Genomic DNA, 17,826 nt, shown 5'->3' with positions numbered 1-17,826 from the left:
TCCCTTTCGTGCCCCGGTGGTTTCCCTGGCCCTGGGTGACGTCTCTGCTGGGACCTGCCCAGTCCGCAGCGCGAGCGCCCCCTAGCCGCCGATGACCTGCGCACAGTGCAGACGTCACTCCTGGGCCTGGCCCGGGAGTTTCTGGTGCGGAGCTCTACCGCTGATGACCTGCAGGTGGTGCTAAACTTTCTGGCGGCCTCGGGTGATGATGGCCAGGTAGGCTGGAGGTTGGCAGAGGTGAAGCCTGGATGAGCGGTGGAGCGTGGACCATGTTGCGGGCCTTGGGTGGGGGCGGGGCGCGCTCAGCGTAAGCCTTTGTGTCCCCAGGTGGTGGGTGCGCTCGACCTGCTGCTGGCTCTGCTGCAGGGCTCCCCAGCACAGGAGTCTCTGGCTGTCTTCCTGCTGGAGCCAGGGAACCTTGAGGTGCTGCTGGCACTGCTGGTGAGGCCGAGGCCCATGCCCTTGCTGCCCGACCGAGTCTGCAAGGTACATCTAGCTCCTCCCAAACCCTGCATTCTCATTCACTGGGGCCTCTGCCTGAGTCCAGGGAGGGGCAGAAGGCCCCGGGCTAGTGGGTGGAGCTGTCTTTGCAGGCCTCTCTTGGAGCCCCACCCTTGTGTGGTGGCTTACCCTCCTACAGTAACTCCTTCCCCTTGATGACCCCCACACAGATCCTACGCAGACTGCAACAGAATGAGCGCTTACCTGAGCGCAGCCGTCAGCGGCTCCGGCTGCGAGAGTGTGGTCTCCAGGGTCTCGTTGCCTGCCTGCCAGACGGTGCCGTTTCCCCCCAGCTCTGCCAGGGCCTCTACAAGCTGTTCCTGGGGGCAGGTACAACCTGGGTGGGGCCACGAGGCAGGCCAGGTAGAGGGATGACATGGATCCAGGAGACAGGGCAGGTGGGAATCAGGAAGGTGTTGGTCCAAGAGCCGAGGCTGAGCCAGCAGCGGGGCACAGTCCCCCTCTGGGGTCAGTCCCTCAGGCCTTTTCTGACCATCTTCCCAGATTGCCTGAACCTCTCTGATCTGTTGGCTGTGGTGCAGCTCTCCCTCCAGGCCGACCTCAGCGTCCGCCTAGACATTTGTCGTCAGGTGAGTGGAAAATGAAAGCTTTGTTGGGGGTGTGGGGTGGCTTCCCCCCTGAGGGCTTTGCCTGCCTAGGATGAGGGGTCTCTGCAGGCCTCCTGTGCAAAGACCCCCTGAGGAGGGGTTGGGACAGGCTGTCGAGTGAGTCCCTCACTTCCTGTGCCCTGGCCCGACAGCTCTTCCACCTCATCTATGGACAGCCAGACATAGTGCGGCTGCTGGCCCGCCAGGCCGGCTGGCAGGATGTGCTGACCCGGCTGTTTGTCCTGGAAGCTGTCACAGCCGGCAGTCCCCTGCCCTTTACCCCTGAGCCACCCACCTCCCCAGAGCCAGCCTCACACAAGCCACCCACTGAGTCTCCTGAACCTTCTGACGTCTTCCTGCCCCCAGAGGCCCCTGACCCTGACGCCTTTTACCACGCCCTCTCCCCGTTCGCCACCCCCTTTGAGCTGGGCCTGGAGCGGGCCAGTGTGAGCTCAGGGAATACTGCCGGTGGTGGCAGCGGCAGCGGGACTGTCACTCCGGCCAGCCAGCCTGGCACACCGTCCCCGCTCGATGGACCCCGGCCCTTCCCTATGGCCCAGGGCCGCCACAGCTCCAGTCTCTCCAATGTGCTGGAGGACGGCAGCCTGCCAGAGCCCACCATCAGTGGGGATGACACCTCCAATACCAGCAACCCTCAGGTGAGGCGGGCCCTGAGGTAGGGCTCCTCAGGGACCCAGGGCAGCCAGTGGAGCTTTTCCAGAGGTGTGGTACTGTTTGACATCAGGGCTGTGGCAGCCAGTCGGGTCCAGTGCTTCCCCCTCATAACTTTCCTCTGCAGTGTGTTCTCTCAGGGGTGGCAGATATTCCAGAGCAGGACAAGTCGTGCTGAGACAGTTGGGAGCACTTGCCAGGCTTTGGAAGGCCCTTGAGAGCCTGTGGGCCATGGGCTTTTCAGGGCCGATGAGCAGCACAGCTCTAAGAGTCCTACCTTGTGCTTTCTGGATCTGGGGAGGGGTCTTTGCTTATTCAACACCATTCTTCCAGAGGGTTCCGGGATGGTCCATGAGGCCTGTGAGGTAACCATGCGAACTGCCTCATCTCCTCTTAGGAGTCCTGGAACCCCAGGATCCTCCCTGGAACTCAGGTGGTGGTCGGGTCCCACACTGTCTGTCTAGGCCCTCAGCAGCACACTGGCTGGGCTGTTGGCCAAAGGCTCGGCCTCCTGCTATGCCTACTAGTGGGTGGGTGGAGGTGTTGAACAGGGAGGGTGGTGGGGCAGTGATTCCCTCCCTCCCCAGCCTGCACTCCACACGCCCCCTGTGTCCGCAGCAAACCTGTGAGGAGGAGCTTTGTAACCTGCTCACCAACGTGCTGTTCTCGGTGACGTGGCGGGGTGTGGATGGCAGTGACGAGGCCGCCTGGCGGGAGCGCGGCCAGGTCTTCTCCGTGCTTACCCAGCTGGGGGCCTCAGCCACGCTGGTGCGCCCACCAGACTGCATCAAGCGCAGGTGAGGGAGCAGGGCCGTGGGGAAGCCTGGGGGCCCAGAAGGCAGTCAGGTAGACACCAGAGTACCTCATTCCCCTCCAGCCTCCTGGAGATGATGCTGGAGTCAGCCCTGACTGACATCAAAGAGGCCCCCACTGGGGTCCTGGCCAGCCTCACCCAGCAGGCGCTTTGGCTGCTGCGTCTGCTGCAGGACTTCCTGTGCGCCGAGGGCCATGGTAACCAGGAGCTGTGGAGTGAGAAGGTATGGCAGCTCAGGGCAGGAGCACTGTGTTCACATGCCCCGAGGGCTCCTGGTCTGCAAAGTGGCTGAGTACACATGTGCAGTCATGGGGACCTCAGCTCTGGTATCTGTGAGCAGAGGTCTATCTGTATGTGCACTCTCTGGCCCCCAGCCCAAACCTTACCTCCCTCTCTCCTCACGGGCTTCTGGCCTCATCTGGTGATGGCCATTTGGAATATATGGTGTGCGGCAGCTCTTCGAAGGAGTGTGTAGCCTGCTGGATCGCCTGGGGGCCTGGCCACACCTGGCCAACGGCACAGCGGACCTTCGAGAGATGGCGCAGATTGGCCTGCGCCTGGTGCTCGGCTACATCCTGCTGGAGGACCCGCAGGTGAGCGCAGGGCGGCTGTGGGGGAAGGGTGCACAGTGGGTCTAGAGCTCAGGGAGTAGCTGGTGACACCCCCACTCGTCCGTCCGCAGCTGCATGCCCAAGCCTACGTGAAGCTGCACGCGCTGCTGCAGACCGCGGTGCCCATGCGCCGAGAGGAGGCTTGCTACGTGCTCTCCAAGCTGGAGGCGGCGCTGGCGCGGGCGCTGAACAACTCCCCATCAGAGACCCCCACCGAGAACGGGGAGCCCCCAGCCGCCGCTGCTGCTGCAGAGCGCTGCTCATGGCTGGTGCCGCTGGTGCGCACGCTGCTGGACCGCGCCTACGGCCCACTGGGGCTACAGTGGGGGCTGCCTTCTCTGCCGCCCACCAACGGGAGCCCCACCTTCTTCGAGGACTTCCAGGCCTTCTGTGCCACCCCCGAATGGCGTCACTTCATTGACAAGCAGGTGCCTGGGGCCAGGGGCACGGGCAAAGAAGTGGGGGCTGGGGGCCCACATCGAGCGCAGTCTCTTCTCCCTGTCCGGTCCTCCAGGTGCAGCCCACCATGTCGCAGTTCGAAATGGACACCTACGCTAAGAGCCACGACCTCATGTCGGGCTTCTGGAACGCCTGCTACGACATGCTCATGAGCAGTGGGCAACGGCGCCAGCGGGAGCGCGCGCACAGCCGTCGGGCCTTCCAGGTGTGCAACCTGCCCTGGGGGCCCAGAGGATGGCTGCTGGGACTGAGAGGAGAGAGAGGAGCCGGAAGCACCCAGTGGGCCTCACCTGTTCCTCCACCTGCATCCCGCAGGAGCTAGTGCTGGACCCTGTGCAGAGGCGGGCGCGCTTCGAGGGGCTGCGATACGCGGCGGCGCTGAAGCAGCAGGCAGCGCAACACTCCACAGCCCTGCTGCACTGGGGGGCGCAGTGGCGCCAGCTAGCCAGCCCCTGCGGGGCCTGGGCCCTGAGGTGGGCGGGGCTCGGGGCGGAGTCTGGTGGGGTGGGGCTTGGGAGGGAGGGGCCAGGAGAGTGTCTGAGGCGAAGCCTGGGAGGAAGGCAGAGAGGTCTGCAAACCTCTGCCTCCCACCCATGACCGTAAGTGGGGTCATATCTGTAGGGATCCGCCCACCCCCCACTGGAAGCTCTCCAGTGCTGAGACCTACTCGCGCATGCGTCTGAAGCTGGTGCCCAACCATCACTTCAACCCTCACCTGGAGGCCAGTGCCCTACGCGACAACCTGGGTGAGAGGGTGTGCCGAGCTGAGTCCACCCAACCTCATAGCCCTGTCTTGTCCAGCTCTGGTTGAGCACCCTTGGGCCCATTGCAGGTGAGGCCCCCCTGACACCCACTGAGGAGGCCTCACTGCCTCTCGCTGTGACCAAAGAGGCCAAAGTCAGCAGCCTACCTGAGGAGCTGCAGGAAGACCAGCTGGGCGAGGACGAGCTGGCTGCACTGGAGACCCCGTGAGTGGGGCTGGGAAAGAGCTGCCCAGGGCAAGGGGCTCTGTCTAATGTGTTCTTGCCAGTGGCAGAGGGATTGACTCCTCAGTGTACTTGCCTTCCTGCTGTGGGGCTAACCACCCTGAAGGGACGGTCCAAAATCAGATGGGAGGGTTAGGCAGATCTGTAAGAGGATGGAGAGTTCCTGTTTGATAGCCAGGCTTCCCAGAGCAGGACTGAGAAACCAGACCAGGATGTGCGCCCATGGGAGTGGGTGGGTGCTGACTGAGGGGAAGCTGGGGACAGGTTGGTGTCCTGGCAGGAACTTCAGAAGCCCAGGTTTCAGGGTGGGGACTGGGGCCAGTCTGGACCATGGGCAGCTCTTTTTCCTCCTATGGGATCATGAGCAGTGTGCCTCCTGACTTGGTGGTACTTTGAGAGTGTGGTCCTTGGGTTGGTTGGGAATGGGGGTCCAGAGCCTAGTGCCTAAAGTGGGTGCTGGCCCCCAGGTTGGAGGCCGCAGACCTGGATGAGCAGCATGAGAATCTGGTGCTGTCAGCTGAGTGCCAACTGGTCACCGTGGTGGCTGTGGTCCCAGGGCTGCTGGAGGTCACTACCCAGCACGTGTACTTCTACGATGGCAGTGCCGAGCGGGTCGAAACTGAGGAGGGTGTGTTCTGCTGGAGCAGGCTGGAGGGCCGGCAGGGATGGGGGCTGGGGTCTTGTGGGGCTGGGACGGGTGGCTCCAGCACCCGCTGTCCGTCCCCACAGGCATCGGCCATGACTTCCGGCGCCCACTGGCCCAGCTGCGCGAGGTCCACCTGCGGCGTTTCAACCTGCGCCGCTCAGCTCTCGAGCTCTTCTTCATTGATCAGGCCAACTACTTCCTCAACTTCCCATGCAAGACGGGCGGGGCCGCAGCCTCATCCCCTGCCCAGGCGCCCAGGCCCCAGCCCTCCCTCATTCCACCCCACACCCAGGTGCGGAACCAGGTGTACTCCTGGCTCCTACGTCTGCGACCCCCTACCCAAGGCTACCTAAGTAGCCGCTCCCCCCAGGAGATGCTGCGTGCCTCAGGTCTTACGCAGGTGAGAGCCCTGGAGGGTGGGGGTCGGGTGAGGTCAGAGCCCAGCCACTGCGGAGAGTGTCGGCAGCCCACCGGCTCACCTCGTATCCTTGCCCCCCCAGAAATGGGTGCAGCGAGAGATCTCCAACTTTGAGTACCTGATGCAGCTCAACACCATTGCGGGGCGGACCTACAACGACTTGTCTCAGTACCCTGTGGTGAGGGCCTGCTTCCCCTCTACCCACCCTCTGCTCCACCAGCCCTCGTCCACCCAAGTGTGGGTACTGATAGCGGGCCAAGCCCTGAGCTCAGTCCTGGGCAGGTGCTGCCTGAGGCCTGGCCTTTGTTCCCGGCTCAGTCCCCCATGCCCTGCTGCCCCCACGCACACCCAGCCCCACTCCCTTCCCCTCCTGGCCTCTGTTCTTGGAAGGAAATCCTGTCTCAGACAGTCTCTCCTGCTCCCCTGAAGCCCCTCCCCATGGTGCACCCCCACCTGTGTGCTCCACCCATCTTCCTGAGGGTGAGGGTGCGGGCAGGGCAGGCTGGCCATATAGGCCATCAGAACCCTCATGTGGCTCCTGCCCGGGTGGGCGGCCAGTTCCCCTGGGTCCTACAGGACTACGTGTCCCCAACCTTGGACCTCAGCAACCCAGCCGTCTTCCGGGACCTGTCCAAGCCCATTGGTGTGGTGAACCCCAAGCACGCCCAGCTTGTGAAGGAGAAGTGAGCGCGTGAGCAAGGCTGGGCTTGGGGTTGGGGTGGACCGGGGAGGACTTCCGCTGATTCCCTCCAACCGTGGCCCTAGGTATGAGAGCTTCGAGGACCCAGCGGGCACCATCGACAAGTTCCATTATGGTACCCACTATTCCAATGCGGCGGGCGTGATGCACTACCTCATCCGCGTGGAGCCCTTCACCTCCCTGCACGTCCAGCTGCAGAGTGGCCGGTGTGAAGGGGCAGGCAGATAGTGTGGGGCGGCAGGCAGGGTGGACGAGGGAAGGGTGGGTCTTCCAGGCATCCTGGACAGGCTGGCTCCCTGCTTGCCCAGGGCTGCACCTTTTCCTTCCCTGTCTCCCTTCTCACCGCCTCACTTTGGCCCGTGCCTCTCCCCAGCTTCGACTGCTCGGACCGGCAGTTCCACTCAGTGGCAGCAGCCTGGCAGGCCCGCCTGGAGAGCCCTGCTGATGTGAAGGAGCTCATCCCAGAGTTCTTCTACTTCCCCGATTTCCTGGAGAACCAGAACGGTAGGCGCTGGGTGGGGGCGGGAGGCGTGAAGATGGAGGGTGGCCGAGGAGCCGGTGAAGAAGGCACAGCGAGACAGCTGACCCAGCCTTCTGTGCCAGGCTTTGACCTGGGCTGCCTCCAGCTGACCAATGAGAAGGTGGGCGATGTGGTGCTGCCCCCTTGGGCCAGCTCTCCTGAGGACTTCATCCAGCAGCACCGCCGGGCGCTGGTGAGATGTGCGCACACATACCGGCGGGTGGCCAGAGGGGAGGGCCGAGGCGGAGGGTCCACCGTTCCTGGACTGACGGCCACCTCCCTGCCCCCAGGAGTCAGAGTATGTGTCCGCCCACCTGCACGAGTGGATCGACCTCATCTTTGGCTACAAGCAGCGGGGGCCAGCTGCAGAGGAGGCCCTCAATGTCTTCTATTACTGCACTTACGAGGGTGAGCGGTGCCCTGGACCCCGGTGGGGGTTGGGGTGCAGAGGAGGGGCTGTGCAGGGGGCACAGACTGAGTCCTGACTGCCCCCTCCGCCACCCCCCACCACCTGCGGATGCTCAGGGGCTGTGGACCTGGACCAGGTGGCAGATGAAAGGGAGCGGAAGGCACTGGAGGGCATCATTAGCAACTTTGGGCAGACGCCCTGTCAGCTGCTGAAGGTAAGGCCGGCCGGGAAGACCGTGGTCAGGGAGGCCCTGGCCGAGGTACTGAATGGTTCCTTGCCCACAGGAACCCCATCCGGCTCGGCTTTCTGTTGAGGAAGCAGCCCAGCGCCTTGCACGTCTGGACACTAACTCACCTAGCATCTTCCAGCACCTGGGCCAGCTGAAGGCCTTCTTTGCAGAGGTGAGAGGAGGCAGGGTCTCAACTTCCTACCTGGCGAAGTTCATTTAATTCCACTGTCCTTGCCAATCTCTTGGAGATGAAAAACCTAAATCAAAGTCCCTGATATTAAGACATCTTAGAAATAAGAGGTAAACACCAGAGGAAATACAAGGTAAACATCACTGAGTTTGCCGTCTTCAGGAGGGAGGGTTAGGCCAGGTTGACTCACCTGGTCATCCTTAGGGAGAACAGAAGGAGAGTCCGGCCTCAATACTCTCCTCACCTTCCTGCCTGCATCCCAAAAGGCCCCCAGCTCCAAGGTGTTCAGGCTCTCCTCTCCTCATGCTAGCCGACTTGGAGATTTGGAGTCGTGGGGTGGGATGACCAAGGTTGAAACCAAGCTTGAAGGATTTTCCTTGTCCATCTGGTTTCTCACTTCCTGAGATGCCCTGAAGGCCCACTGGTCTCTGCATATCTCTCAGAGTGACCTCTGCCTGTAACATGATGCCCTGGGGCTGAGGGCCAAGAGGCAGGTAGCATGGTGGGGGCTCTAGCCGGCTGCTCGGGTAGCTAGTCCCGCCCTGCCCCTGCAGGTCATCAGCGATGGCGTGCCCCTGGTGCTGGCCTTGGTTCCCCACCGGCAACCTCACTCCTTCATCACCCAGGGCTCCGCAGACCTGTTGGTAAGTGCACCGGGCCGGGCCACACCTCAGCTCCACCCCTGACTCTGCCCCAACCCACCTCTGTCCTCTCACCCAGGTGACCGTGAGTGCCAATGGGCTGCTGGGGACCCACAGCTGGCTACCCTATGACCGAAACATAAGCAACTACTTCAGCTTCAGCAAAGACCCCACCATGGGCAACCCCAAGTAGGACAGAGGGTTGTGGGCTAGGGTGGGCTCTAAGTGCTCTGGCCAAGGTCTCTGAAGGCGAGGGTCTTCTGTGTATCCTGGCCTCACCTGTGCTCCTCCTCACTGCGTCAGGATGCAGCGACTGCTGAGCGGCCCGTGGGCTCCAGGCGGTGGTGTGAGTGGGCAAGCCCTGGCAGTGGCCCCAGACGGAAAGCTGCTGTTCAGTGGTGGCCACTGGGATGGCAGCCTGCGAGTGACTGCGCTGCCCCGGGGCAGGCTGCTCAGCCAGCTCCGCTGCCATCTCGGTATGTGCTGCCTGAGAGCTCAGGGTGTGCGGGTAAGAGCAGGGCTCCGGAGCTGGCCAGGGAGGGGTAACTTCTCTATTTTCCCTTTTCTCCCCTCGCCTCCCTCTTCCCCGTCCTGTCTCCTCCCCTCTCCCTTGCAGATATAGTAACCTGCCTTGCGCTGGACACCTGCGGCATCTACCTCATCTCAGGCTCCCGAGACACCACATGCATGGTGTGGCGGCTAATGCAGCAGGTGTGCTGGGTGGCAGCCCCGTGGGCCCCCTTGGTCCAGATCTGCGGCCCATCTGCCCCTCCACTGGGCCTCCAGTCCTACCCTGCTCTCTTCCCCTTCCTACTGCTACTGTGAGCAAGTCTGGGGCTCCAACAGTCTGACTTTGGACCAGACCTTCACTTTTCTGAGCTTTTAGCTTTCTCACTCTGGGGCCAAGGTGGTGGTGTGCCCCAGCCCTGAGCCAGCCCTGGTGTTCCCCACAGAGTGGTCTCTCGGTGGGGCTGGCATCAAAGCCCGTGCAGGTCCTATATGGGCATGAGGCTGCCGTGAGCTGTGTGGCCATCAGCACTGAACTTGACATGGCGGTGTCCGGATCTGAGGTGTGTGTTTGCCTGTGCCCAGGGGAGGCTGTTTGCTGGGCCGTGCCCCTGGAACCAGATGCCTGTGCCCAGCACCCTAAGCCACCTTCCTGCAGGATGGAACTGTGATCATCCACACCGTACGCCGTGGCCAGTTTGTGGCCACACTTAGTCCTCCGGGAAGCACGTTGCCTGGACCTGTGTCCCACCTGGTGCTGGGGTCTGAGGGCCAGATTGTGGTGCAGAGCTCAGCGCGGGAGCGTCTGGGGGCTCAGGTATGGGAAAGGGGCGTCCAGCCAAGATAGGGGTAGTTGGGATTCTGTCCTTGCTAACACGTCCTGCTTCCTCCAGGTCACCTACTCCTTGCACCTGTACTCAGTGAATGGGAGGTTGCGGGCTTCACTGCCCTTGGTGGAGCAGCCCACAGCCCTCGCGGTGACAGAGGACTTTGTTCTGCTGGGCACGGCCCAGTGTGCCCTGCACATCCTCCACTTGAACAAGTGAGCCTCACTGTTTATGGGTTTGTGATCCCTCAGTTCAGTTCAGTTTAGTCGCTCAGTCGTGTCTGACTCTTTGCAACCCCATGGACTGCAGCAAGCCAGGCCTCCCTGTCCATCACCAACTCCTAGAGCTTACTCAGAGTCATGTCCATCGAGTGGGTGATGCCATCCAATCATCTCATCCTCTGTCATCCCCTTCTCCTCCTGCCCTAAATCATTCTCAGCATCAGGGTCTTTTCCAATGAGTCAGTTCTTTGCATCAGGTGGCCAAAGTATTGGAGTTTCAGCTTCAGCATCAATCCTTCCAATGAATATGCAGGACTGATGTCCTTTGTAGGATGGACTGGTTGGATCTCCTCGCAGTCCAAGAGACTCTCAAGAGTCTTTTCCATCACCACAGTTCAAAAGCATCGATTCTTTGGCGCTCAGCTTTCCTTATAGTCCAACTCTCACATCCACTACTGGAAAAACCATAGCTTTGACTAGACAGACCTTGGCTGCCAGAGTGATGTCTCTGCTTTTTAATATGTTGTCTAGGTTAGTCACGTGATCCCTCAGGTGGTGGTTATTGGCAGAGGGACACTAAGAGGAGCCCCGTGGACCCTAACCCCTTTACATGCCATGGACACATTCTTTAGGGCCTGTCTCTGTCCTCCCATCCTCCAGGGGGGGAGATCTTGCCCTGGGCCTCCCTTAGGCACACACTTGTTCATGACTCTCTTATTTGTCAGGATTTTCCTCCAGCCATCCTTCAAATGAGGACTGGGAGGTGGATGGGAGAATGAAGAGACAGATATGTGCTGGATTCATAACTCCTTGCAGTTGCAAGTTTGTATATATCACCTTCTTCCCTGCCTCCAGACTGCTGCCAGCCGCTCCTCCCCTGCCCATGAAGGTGCCGATCCGCAGCGTGGCTGTGACCAAGGAGCGCAGCCATGTGCTCGTGGGGCTGGAAGACGGCAAGCTCATCGTGGTGGGCGCAGGGCAGCCCTCAGAGGTGAGAATGCGGGCAGGGTGGGCCTTGCAACAGGGTGGGAGCGTTGATCCTGGCTGACCCATGCCTGTTCCCACTAGGTGCGCAGCAGCCAGTTTGCGCGGAAGTTGTGGCGGTCCTCCTCCCGGCGCATCTCCCAGGTGTCCTCTGGGGAGACTGAGTACAACCCTGGAGAGGCCCGCTGATAGCCCGCCCGGTCCTGCCGCGCCACCCCGCCCCCAGCGGGCTCCGCCCCAGTAGGCTCCACCCGAGAGCCCGTGGGGGGCGGGGGGGCAGGACACCCCGCCCACACTCAGGCGGCGGCGGTGGGCGGGGCCCCACCTCTGCCCAGCTCTCAGGGATTGGCGGGCGATGTCACTCCAGGAAATCTTGCCCCTCGCCGGCAGAGGGGCCGCCCGGAGTCCCAGCACTGGCCCCAGCGGCCGCACAGCACTTTTTGCACAGTCTGGGGTGGGGAGCCCAGGCTCCCGATCCCCGGTCCCAGCAGAGCACAGGGGCCGGGCTGTGGCCTTAATCCTAAGGGCGACCCCTCCCATTCTCGCATCTCAGCAATAAATATGGACTAGTTTTGTAGCTGTTCTGCCTCCGAGCATGTGTACGCGCGTCTCAACCGGCACTGGCCACAGCCCTGTGCTGGCGTCCCCTGAGCACCACACCGCACCGTGCCCCTAGCCCCCCAGCTACGCCGCTCCTGTCCCTAGGGGCCCGGGCCTGTTTTTCTGGCAGCTTTACGCCCAGTCCCGCTTCAGGCTCACCTCCACGCATGTGCGCGTTCCTGGCTCGGGCGGGGCCAGACCGTGGGCGGCCCCGCCCCCATCATCGCCCCGCCCCCATCATCGCCCCGCCCCCTCGTTGTCCAGTCCTCTGCCGCCCGGTTTCGTCTCCGCCGCCGGCTGAAAACCTGGCCTCTCCAGGGACTCCACTGCGTGTTCCCTACTGGCTTAAGGCCGGGAGGCCCCATCCTGCAGGCAGAGCCGATCCTAGGACTGACGGAGGGTCAGCCACCACAGGTCAGGAGCGGGTTGGGGACACAGCGTCGGGTCTTCCTGGAAGGAGGGAGCCGTGGCTGCCTCTCTGTACCTCCCCAATTCTGGACCCAAAATCCTGCGCTGTTGTGGTGCCAGCATCTGGGTTGGGATGCCTGTGGGAAGTCAGGATAGTGTGGGCGTTTAGGGTGTTGCTGTGTGCGCATGTGTGCATATTTGTGGGCCTCCAGATGGGTGTGTGTGGAGGAGGGGTTGGTAGAGGCTCCAGTCTCGCAGCTCGAGGTGGGTCTGGCTGTCTCTGGGAGCTAGCGTTAGTCACAGGCTCACCCGCCAACTCCGATCCAGGCAGGGTTCCTCCTGTGGTAAGTGACACAACTGTACATACACATCCTTCATGTTGCGAAGGTCGCCACAGGCTCCATGCCAGACCCACTTGTCTAGTGTGCATTTTGCTGTCCACATCCGCCCCTGGCCTTATGGAGGGAAGTGAGTTTGGAGTGCAGGGGCTGGGCCAGATGTGACTGTTGGGAAGTTACAGGACTTTCGCCCAGGTCTCATCTCCATCCCTTTTCCAGGCAAGCTCCCCTTCTCTGCCCAGTCCAGGGTCTCTCCTCCCCAGGCCTCAGGAGGGAGGTCCCAGCAGGATCAGCCTTGTAAGGGCAGATGGGTCCTGGGACTGCGTGTTCTTCAGATATCCAGCCTGCAGGCCCTTTCGAAATTCCCAGATAAGAAAGGGCCCGGGTACCTCTGGGCCCACACACCCTCTGCGTTTGCTGAACCCACCAAGGAAGCCTCCCATCCTGCCCCTGACCAGGAGGTAAGGGCTGGACACTGACCCTGGAGGCAGGAGTGGGAGTTAGTCACCCCAGGAACTGTGCTCTTCTGAGAACTCTGGGGAGCTTCCATCAGCCAGTGAGTCTCCGCCTGGCTCTGGCTTATGGGGGACGGGAGTCCCCCTGGTCTTCCTATGCTGGCTCTGGACTCAGACCCAGGGTTTGCCAAGGTCTTTGAGACCGCTGCATTCTGGTCTCCTCCAGCTTTGGCCAGCTGGGACCAGCAGTATCAGCTTCACCCCATTTGACACCGGAGGAAACTGGTCCAGATTGGCAAGTGGGAAGATGGGGAGGTGAGCAGCCCTGGAATGAATCAGGATGACATGAGCCAGCAGAGGGGGCAGACTACCCCAAGGGACTCCTGACTTGCAGCTTGAGGGATTTCCCCCTTGTTCCTACACACAGCCCCTGCTGGACTCACAGGTCTCCCAGCTCCTTTTTCTGTGCGCTGCTCACGACACTCCAAAAACCTTCTCTAAGAAGTGCAGCCACTGGGAGCACTGCTAGCTGGTAGAACCATGCTGCAGAACTCCAGCCACAGGGAAGCCATGGTCCATGTGGGTAAGTACTTTTCGATCCAGATTTTGGGTACTGGGTAGGATGGGAGGTATCCATGGGTCCCTGGCCTTGCAGACCACATACAAGTCTAGTTACAGCTCTGGAGCGTCTTGTTTCTTGTGCCCTGCCTGCACTGGTTTGTAGGACAATTGACTTGCCGGCAGAAGTGAGCAGCAGCATTTACTTGCCTTCCAGTTCAGTTTTTAATTTATTTTTCGCTATGCTGGGTCTTTGTTGCTGTGAGAGCTTTTCTCTAGTTGTGGCGAGCAGGGGCTACTCTCTGTTGTAGTGCATGAGCTTCTCATCGCAATGGTTTCTCTTGCTGTGAAGCACGGGCTCTAGACACAGGCTCAATAATGGTGCACAATGGGCTTAGTTGCTCCGCAGCATGTGGGGTCCTCCTGGATCAGGGCTCAAACTCATGCCTCCTCCATTGGCAGGCTGATTGTTTATCACTGAGTCACCAAGGAAGCCCCTGGTTCAGTTTTATTTTGTAAAAATTTCTAAGGTCTCCTGTGCACAGAGGCTTCCACAGGGACTAGCATGAATCACTGTGCTTGCACAGACCAGACTCTCTGGGGATGGCAGGACACAGTTTAGTGCCACTGTAGACAGAGGAGGTGCCCCAGGAGCCAAAAAAAGGGAGAGACTGGGAGAGATCAAGGATGACCTCCCAGAGCAGGAGATTCCTGCTAGTTTGTCTGAGAGCAAAGGTAAACCAGCCAGCGCAGATGTCTGGAAGCCTGGAGAAGGTACATCTGGGGCTAGGTGTCCAAGCGTGGCGAGCCAAGGGGAGGCTGTGGGAGGTGACGGTAGGGAATGAGCCAGTCAGCTTTTGATGTCATAGTATGGGCTTTTGTCACTCCATAGTAGGGGGCTATGATTTCCAGCTTTTCTAGCAGCAAAATCGACCCCTGGCCTTGATTCCTTGCCGCTGACCCTGTCTGTCCTTTTCTCCACAGATAAGACCCGGAGGGAGCAGGACAGGGAAGGGGTATGGGCAGCGGCAGGGGGAGCCCTGGCCCCCAGTACCTCCTCCCCATTCTCCCCTGAGCCTCCAGGGGCCTCAGGCAGCATCATCCCTGTCTACTGTGCCCTCCTGGCCACCGTGGTCCTTGGTCTGCTTGCCTATGTGGTCTTCAAGTGGTAGGTGGTCTGGGCACTGCCCTGGGGTACCCCCCCTCCCCGTCTGGACTCCCAGCCAGCTCGCCGTCTCAGTGAAGGCTGGAGCAGGCTGGCAGGTTCCCCCTGCTCCCCACAGCTGGCGCTCACGTAAACAAAGGCAGCAGCTGGCCAAAGCTCGGACCGCAGAGCTGGGGGCCCTCAGTAGGGACCAGCTGCATGGGGACAGCAGTGTCTTCCGGGACTCTCCAGGCGGCCTGGAGCCCTGTGCCCCCAGCCAAGGTGAGCCGTTTCCCCTACCTGTCGCCCTTTAGACCTGCCCAGCCTCGTCGTACCAGAGTCTAACCTTCGCGTGACCCTCGCGTCTCCCATCCCAGGGCTGCCGCCTGAACTTGGCTGCCGGCTTTACCTCCACCTTCCTCGGCAGCAGCAGGAGGAAGTGGAACGGCTCCTGGAGGTGTCGGGTGAACTGGCCAACGGCTGGCGGGGCCTGGCGGGCCGCCTGGGCTACCAGGCTGAGGCAGTAGAGACCATGGCCCGGAGCCCGGGGCCCGCCTCTGCCCTGCTGAAGGACTGGGTTGTCCAGGAAGGCAGTGGCGCCACCCTAAGAGCACTAGTAGACGCCCTTGCTGCCATGGGTCGTGAAGACGTGGTTCGGGCCCTGGGTCCCCCGGCCGAGGGTTGCTCTGTGGTGTGAGTCATGGCTCCGCAGCCTGGCCTCTCAGGGAACCTGCTTTGGTGCTCCACACCACCCCCACCTCATATACGTTCCCCTTCATGGGCTTCCTGGCATTGGTGACCTCGGCTTGTTCTGTTTCAGGGTGACACACAAGATCCTGGCACCAGTCACCTCCCCTCCCCCTGCCTTCCTCCAGGACAGGGATCAGGACATGGGCGGGGGACAGCCAGACAGGGAGCAGCAGTCTTGTCCCCCGACCCCCACTCCACCTCCCCATACTTACTCTCAACTGTTTTTTCTACTTTTGTACCCCATATTAAACGCAACTCTGGACTGTTGTTGGCTCTGTCCGGCTCTGTGGGCCTGGGAGACAGTTGGGTAGCTAATGTGGCAGAGGCCCAGGAAAAGGCTGGAGTCCCTAAGGTGAAAGGCACCCCTGAGATGGCAGGCAGTGTGCACCTGCAGAAGATGGGTGAGTTCTGCGGGCAGAGTCGAGTTCACATCCTGCATCTGCCATTCCCCAGCTGAAGTGTGTTAGGAAGCACTTTCCTTTTTGAACTTAAGCTTCCTTAGCTGGAGAACAACAGACTGGCACCTTCAGAAGCCTCCCACCTGCTGGGACTCTCAGGCCTTAGGTTTGAGACCATTTTCCTCACCTGGGCTGTGACTAGCCTCAAGGGGAGGCTGGAAGCCTGCCCCACTCCTGGGCAGGCAGTAAGAGGCAGGCTGGTCCTGAGAAACTAGGACTCTGTTACCAAGGGCCTCCAGGCATCTTTAGGTGAGAAAAAGGAAGTGTCTTCCTTTCAGGACCCACATTCCAGACTCAAAAAAGGGAGGTCCAAAGATGCTTCCACACAAGCCAAGGACAGGCAGGTCATCCCACCTACCTGAGGACAGGGCAGCTGCAGCCAGACCACCTGCACCCCTCGCATATGGCCTCCCTGAACGCAGGAGCAGCAGGTCCGTCACTGTGCTTTCAGCGTGTTGCTGCAGCAGATAGGCCCTGCCTAGGAAGGAATAATGCTACATCCTGGCATCCATCAGGATCAGAGTGCCGAAGAAATATAGCCATCTAAACTCAGCAGACTGGATCCAGCCACTGTTCAGGTGCCCAGGCTAGATCCCATCCCCTCGCTGAGATGTGACTGGTGTTGGCTATGCTGGGAGACTGCTGCAGCTGCTGTTCCTCAGTTTACCAGGGCTGCTTACCCCTGTAACTCTTATCCTTAAGATCAGGGCAGGTTTGGAGCCACCCTCACCTGGAGATGACCCTTGGGCAATAACCCAGGAGAGAAAGGCTTGGTGTTCGGTCAGCTTTAAACAGGCCAAAGCACTGGAGACATCACACCAGCAGGGAGTTGGCCAGAGGACTGTGGAGGATTAGATTGGCAATGAGTGTGAAATCCTGCATTGAGAGGAATAAACTGGCCCTGGATTAGCCAGTAACCCTCATCACTACTGAGGGGATTTGAGCCTAAAGGTTTCAAAGGGTGACTGGAAGGGAAAGATTTTGACAAAACAAAGACAACAAAACACTCCAGGGGAAATGAAGTAACATAATTCCTCAAAAGGCTGCCTGGATTTCCTGGGAACATGTGAAACCTGGAGCCTTGTGTAAAAGCATGAGTTGGGCTTGGTTGCAGTGCGTATGGCTGATCCTGATGGATGCCAGGATGTGGCATTGTTCCTTCCTAGGCAGGGCCTGTCTGCTGTAGCAACATGCTGAAAGCATGGGAAACCTACTCCAAAGAGAAACACTTCTTTTTAATATGCTCAAACACGTTAGCTGAAACATCTTCCTTAATAACACTAAAACGTTAAGGGGGTTAAATCAGGGTTCCTCCATCTGATATAATATGCTTGAGTTAGGGTTAATGGTGTAAGGCTGTAGCCCCACGGGAAATACTTTGGCCACCTTGTTAAATAGCATATTTAATGGGTATGCCTTTAAAATAGATGGGTTTTTTTTTGTCTCTTTTCACAATCTTTGATACAAAGATAAAGAGTTACTGAGCCTCTATGAACCTCAGTCTCCCCAATTCGTGTGCCTCCGGGCTGAGACGATCAAAGGAGCCCAACCAGAGCGCTAAGTGCCCAGCAGGCAGTGAGTGTTCCAACTGCTCCATGCCCCCAAGATCTGGCAGGCCCCAGCTTCTTCCCCAAGGGCATTGCTGCATTGAGCAAAACCACCCCACTGAGGAAGAGGTGGGACCAGCCTCCTTGCAAAGAGGGGCTGGGCCCCAGGCTGGCCTGAACGCCCTGGCCCTTCTCACCACCTGGGCAACTGGTCCATCAAGGGTGGGTGTGTCTCTGCTGAGCCCTGCATCCTCTTATCACCTCAGCGATGTACCCCTTTGATGGGAGCTCCTTCTAGGGTCCAAGCCCAGTGGTGGGGGGCATGGTGGGGAGTCAGGGAACCCAGACATCAGATGAGCATGGCTGGGAAGTCACTTCTCACCAGCCACAAGGTACAAAGGCAAAGAAAGACAAGTGCCTTTCTCTTGAGTGGCCTATTAACCTAAGTAAAGAAGCCCAGCGCCAGAGAGGTGGCAGGTCTACTTCCTTGGCTTGGAAATGCACGTGGTATGATGCCTAGCTCAGTCACAGTAGGACCTGTGGGGAAGGCCTGGGATAAACTCCAATCTCAAGGATTAACCTTAGACTTCACACACCTATGGCCACCATCTCCTTTCTCTCTCAG

General features: G+C 60.1%; 2 protein-coding genes across 5 annotated transcripts in view; both read left to right on the top strand.

Annotated features, from left to right (window-relative positions):
• NBEAL2 (neurobeachin like 2) overlaps positions 1 to 15,463 on the top strand; it is a 34,297-nt gene extending 18,834 nt beyond the window's left edge. For 2 of the 4 annotated variants that reach the window (XM_018066727.1, XM_018066725.1), the window contains 32 exons: positions 63 to 216; positions 328 to 486; positions 672 to 831; positions 1,006 to 1,091; positions 1,262 to 1,768; positions 2,400 to 2,578; positions 2,659 to 2,818; positions 3,051 to 3,188; positions 3,278 to 3,634; positions 3,721 to 3,870; positions 3,981 to 4,138; positions 4,287 to 4,411; positions 4,498 to 4,633; positions 5,119 to 5,279; positions 5,381 to 5,697; positions 5,798 to 5,893; positions 6,274 to 6,398; positions 6,481 to 6,621; positions 6,789 to 6,919; positions 7,019 to 7,128; positions 7,226 to 7,343; positions 7,461 to 7,558; positions 7,629 to 7,745; positions 8,318 to 8,407; positions 8,484 to 8,593; positions 8,708 to 8,880; positions 9,021 to 9,115; positions 9,358 to 9,474; positions 9,570 to 9,728; positions 9,805 to 9,953; positions 10,815 to 10,950; positions 11,028 to 11,520. In XM_018066727.1, coding sequence (XP_017922216.1) covers positions 63 to 216; positions 328 to 486; positions 672 to 831; positions 1,006 to 1,091; positions 1,262 to 1,768; positions 2,400 to 2,578; positions 2,659 to 2,818; positions 3,051 to 3,188; positions 3,278 to 3,634; positions 3,721 to 3,870; positions 3,981 to 4,138; positions 4,287 to 4,411; positions 4,498 to 4,633; positions 5,119 to 5,279; positions 5,381 to 5,697; positions 5,798 to 5,893; positions 6,274 to 6,398; positions 6,481 to 6,621; positions 6,789 to 6,919; positions 7,019 to 7,128; positions 7,226 to 7,343; positions 7,461 to 7,558; positions 7,629 to 7,745; positions 8,318 to 8,407; positions 8,484 to 8,593; positions 8,708 to 8,880; positions 9,021 to 9,115; positions 9,358 to 9,474; positions 9,570 to 9,728; positions 9,805 to 9,953; positions 10,815 to 10,950; positions 11,028 to 11,132 — 5,017 coding nt within the window. In that variant the 3' untranslated portion in view covers positions 11,133 to 11,520. Of the gene's footprint in view, positions 1 to 62; positions 217 to 327; positions 487 to 671; positions 832 to 1,005; positions 1,092 to 1,261; positions 1,769 to 2,399; positions 2,579 to 2,658; positions 2,819 to 3,050; positions 3,189 to 3,277; positions 3,635 to 3,720; positions 3,871 to 3,980; positions 4,139 to 4,286; positions 4,412 to 4,497; positions 4,634 to 5,118; positions 5,280 to 5,380; positions 5,698 to 5,797; positions 5,894 to 6,273; positions 6,399 to 6,480; positions 6,622 to 6,788; positions 6,920 to 7,018; positions 7,136 to 7,225; positions 7,344 to 7,460; positions 7,559 to 7,628; positions 7,746 to 8,317; positions 8,408 to 8,483; positions 8,594 to 8,707; positions 8,881 to 9,020; positions 9,116 to 9,357; positions 9,475 to 9,569; positions 9,729 to 9,804; positions 9,954 to 10,814; positions 10,951 to 11,027; positions 11,958 to 12,970; positions 13,060 to 13,171; positions 13,328 to 14,286; positions 14,471 to 15,266 lie in introns of those variants that run through there. The other 2 variants (XM_018066724.1, XM_018066728.1) reach the window with 2 other exon arrangements.
• On the top strand, positions 13,285 to 15,143 carry LOC102183373 (death domain-containing membrane protein NRADD). The gene is made up of 4 exons (XM_018066676.1): positions 13,285 to 13,327; positions 14,287 to 14,470; positions 14,586 to 14,728; positions 14,824 to 15,143. Exons 1-4 carry the CDS (start codon positions 13,285 to 13,287, stop codon positions 15,141 to 15,143), a joined length of 690 nt encoding a protein of 229 aa, XP_017922165.1.

This window comes from Capra hircus, chromosome 22, assembly GCF_001704415.2.
Source record: "Capra hircus breed San Clemente chromosome 22, ASM170441v1, whole genome shotgun sequence".
NCBI lineage: Eukaryota > Metazoa > Chordata > Mammalia > Artiodactyla > Bovidae > Capra > Capra hircus.
This window is presented reverse-complemented; position numbering and strand designations above follow the sequence as displayed.

Coding starts and splice junctions, on each gene's coding strand:
- LOC102183373 (XM_018066676.1), top strand. CDS start 13,285: ATGCTGCAGAACTCCAGCCACAGGGAAGCCATGGTCCATGTGG. Junction 13,328..14,286: donor GGAAGCCATGGTCCATGTGG/GTAAGTACTTTT, acceptor TTTTCTCCACAG/ATAAGACCCGGAGGGAGCAG. Junction 14,471..14,585: donor GCCTATGTGGTCTTCAAGTG/GTAGGTGGTCTG, acceptor TGCTCCCCACAG/CTGGCGCTCACGTAAACAAA.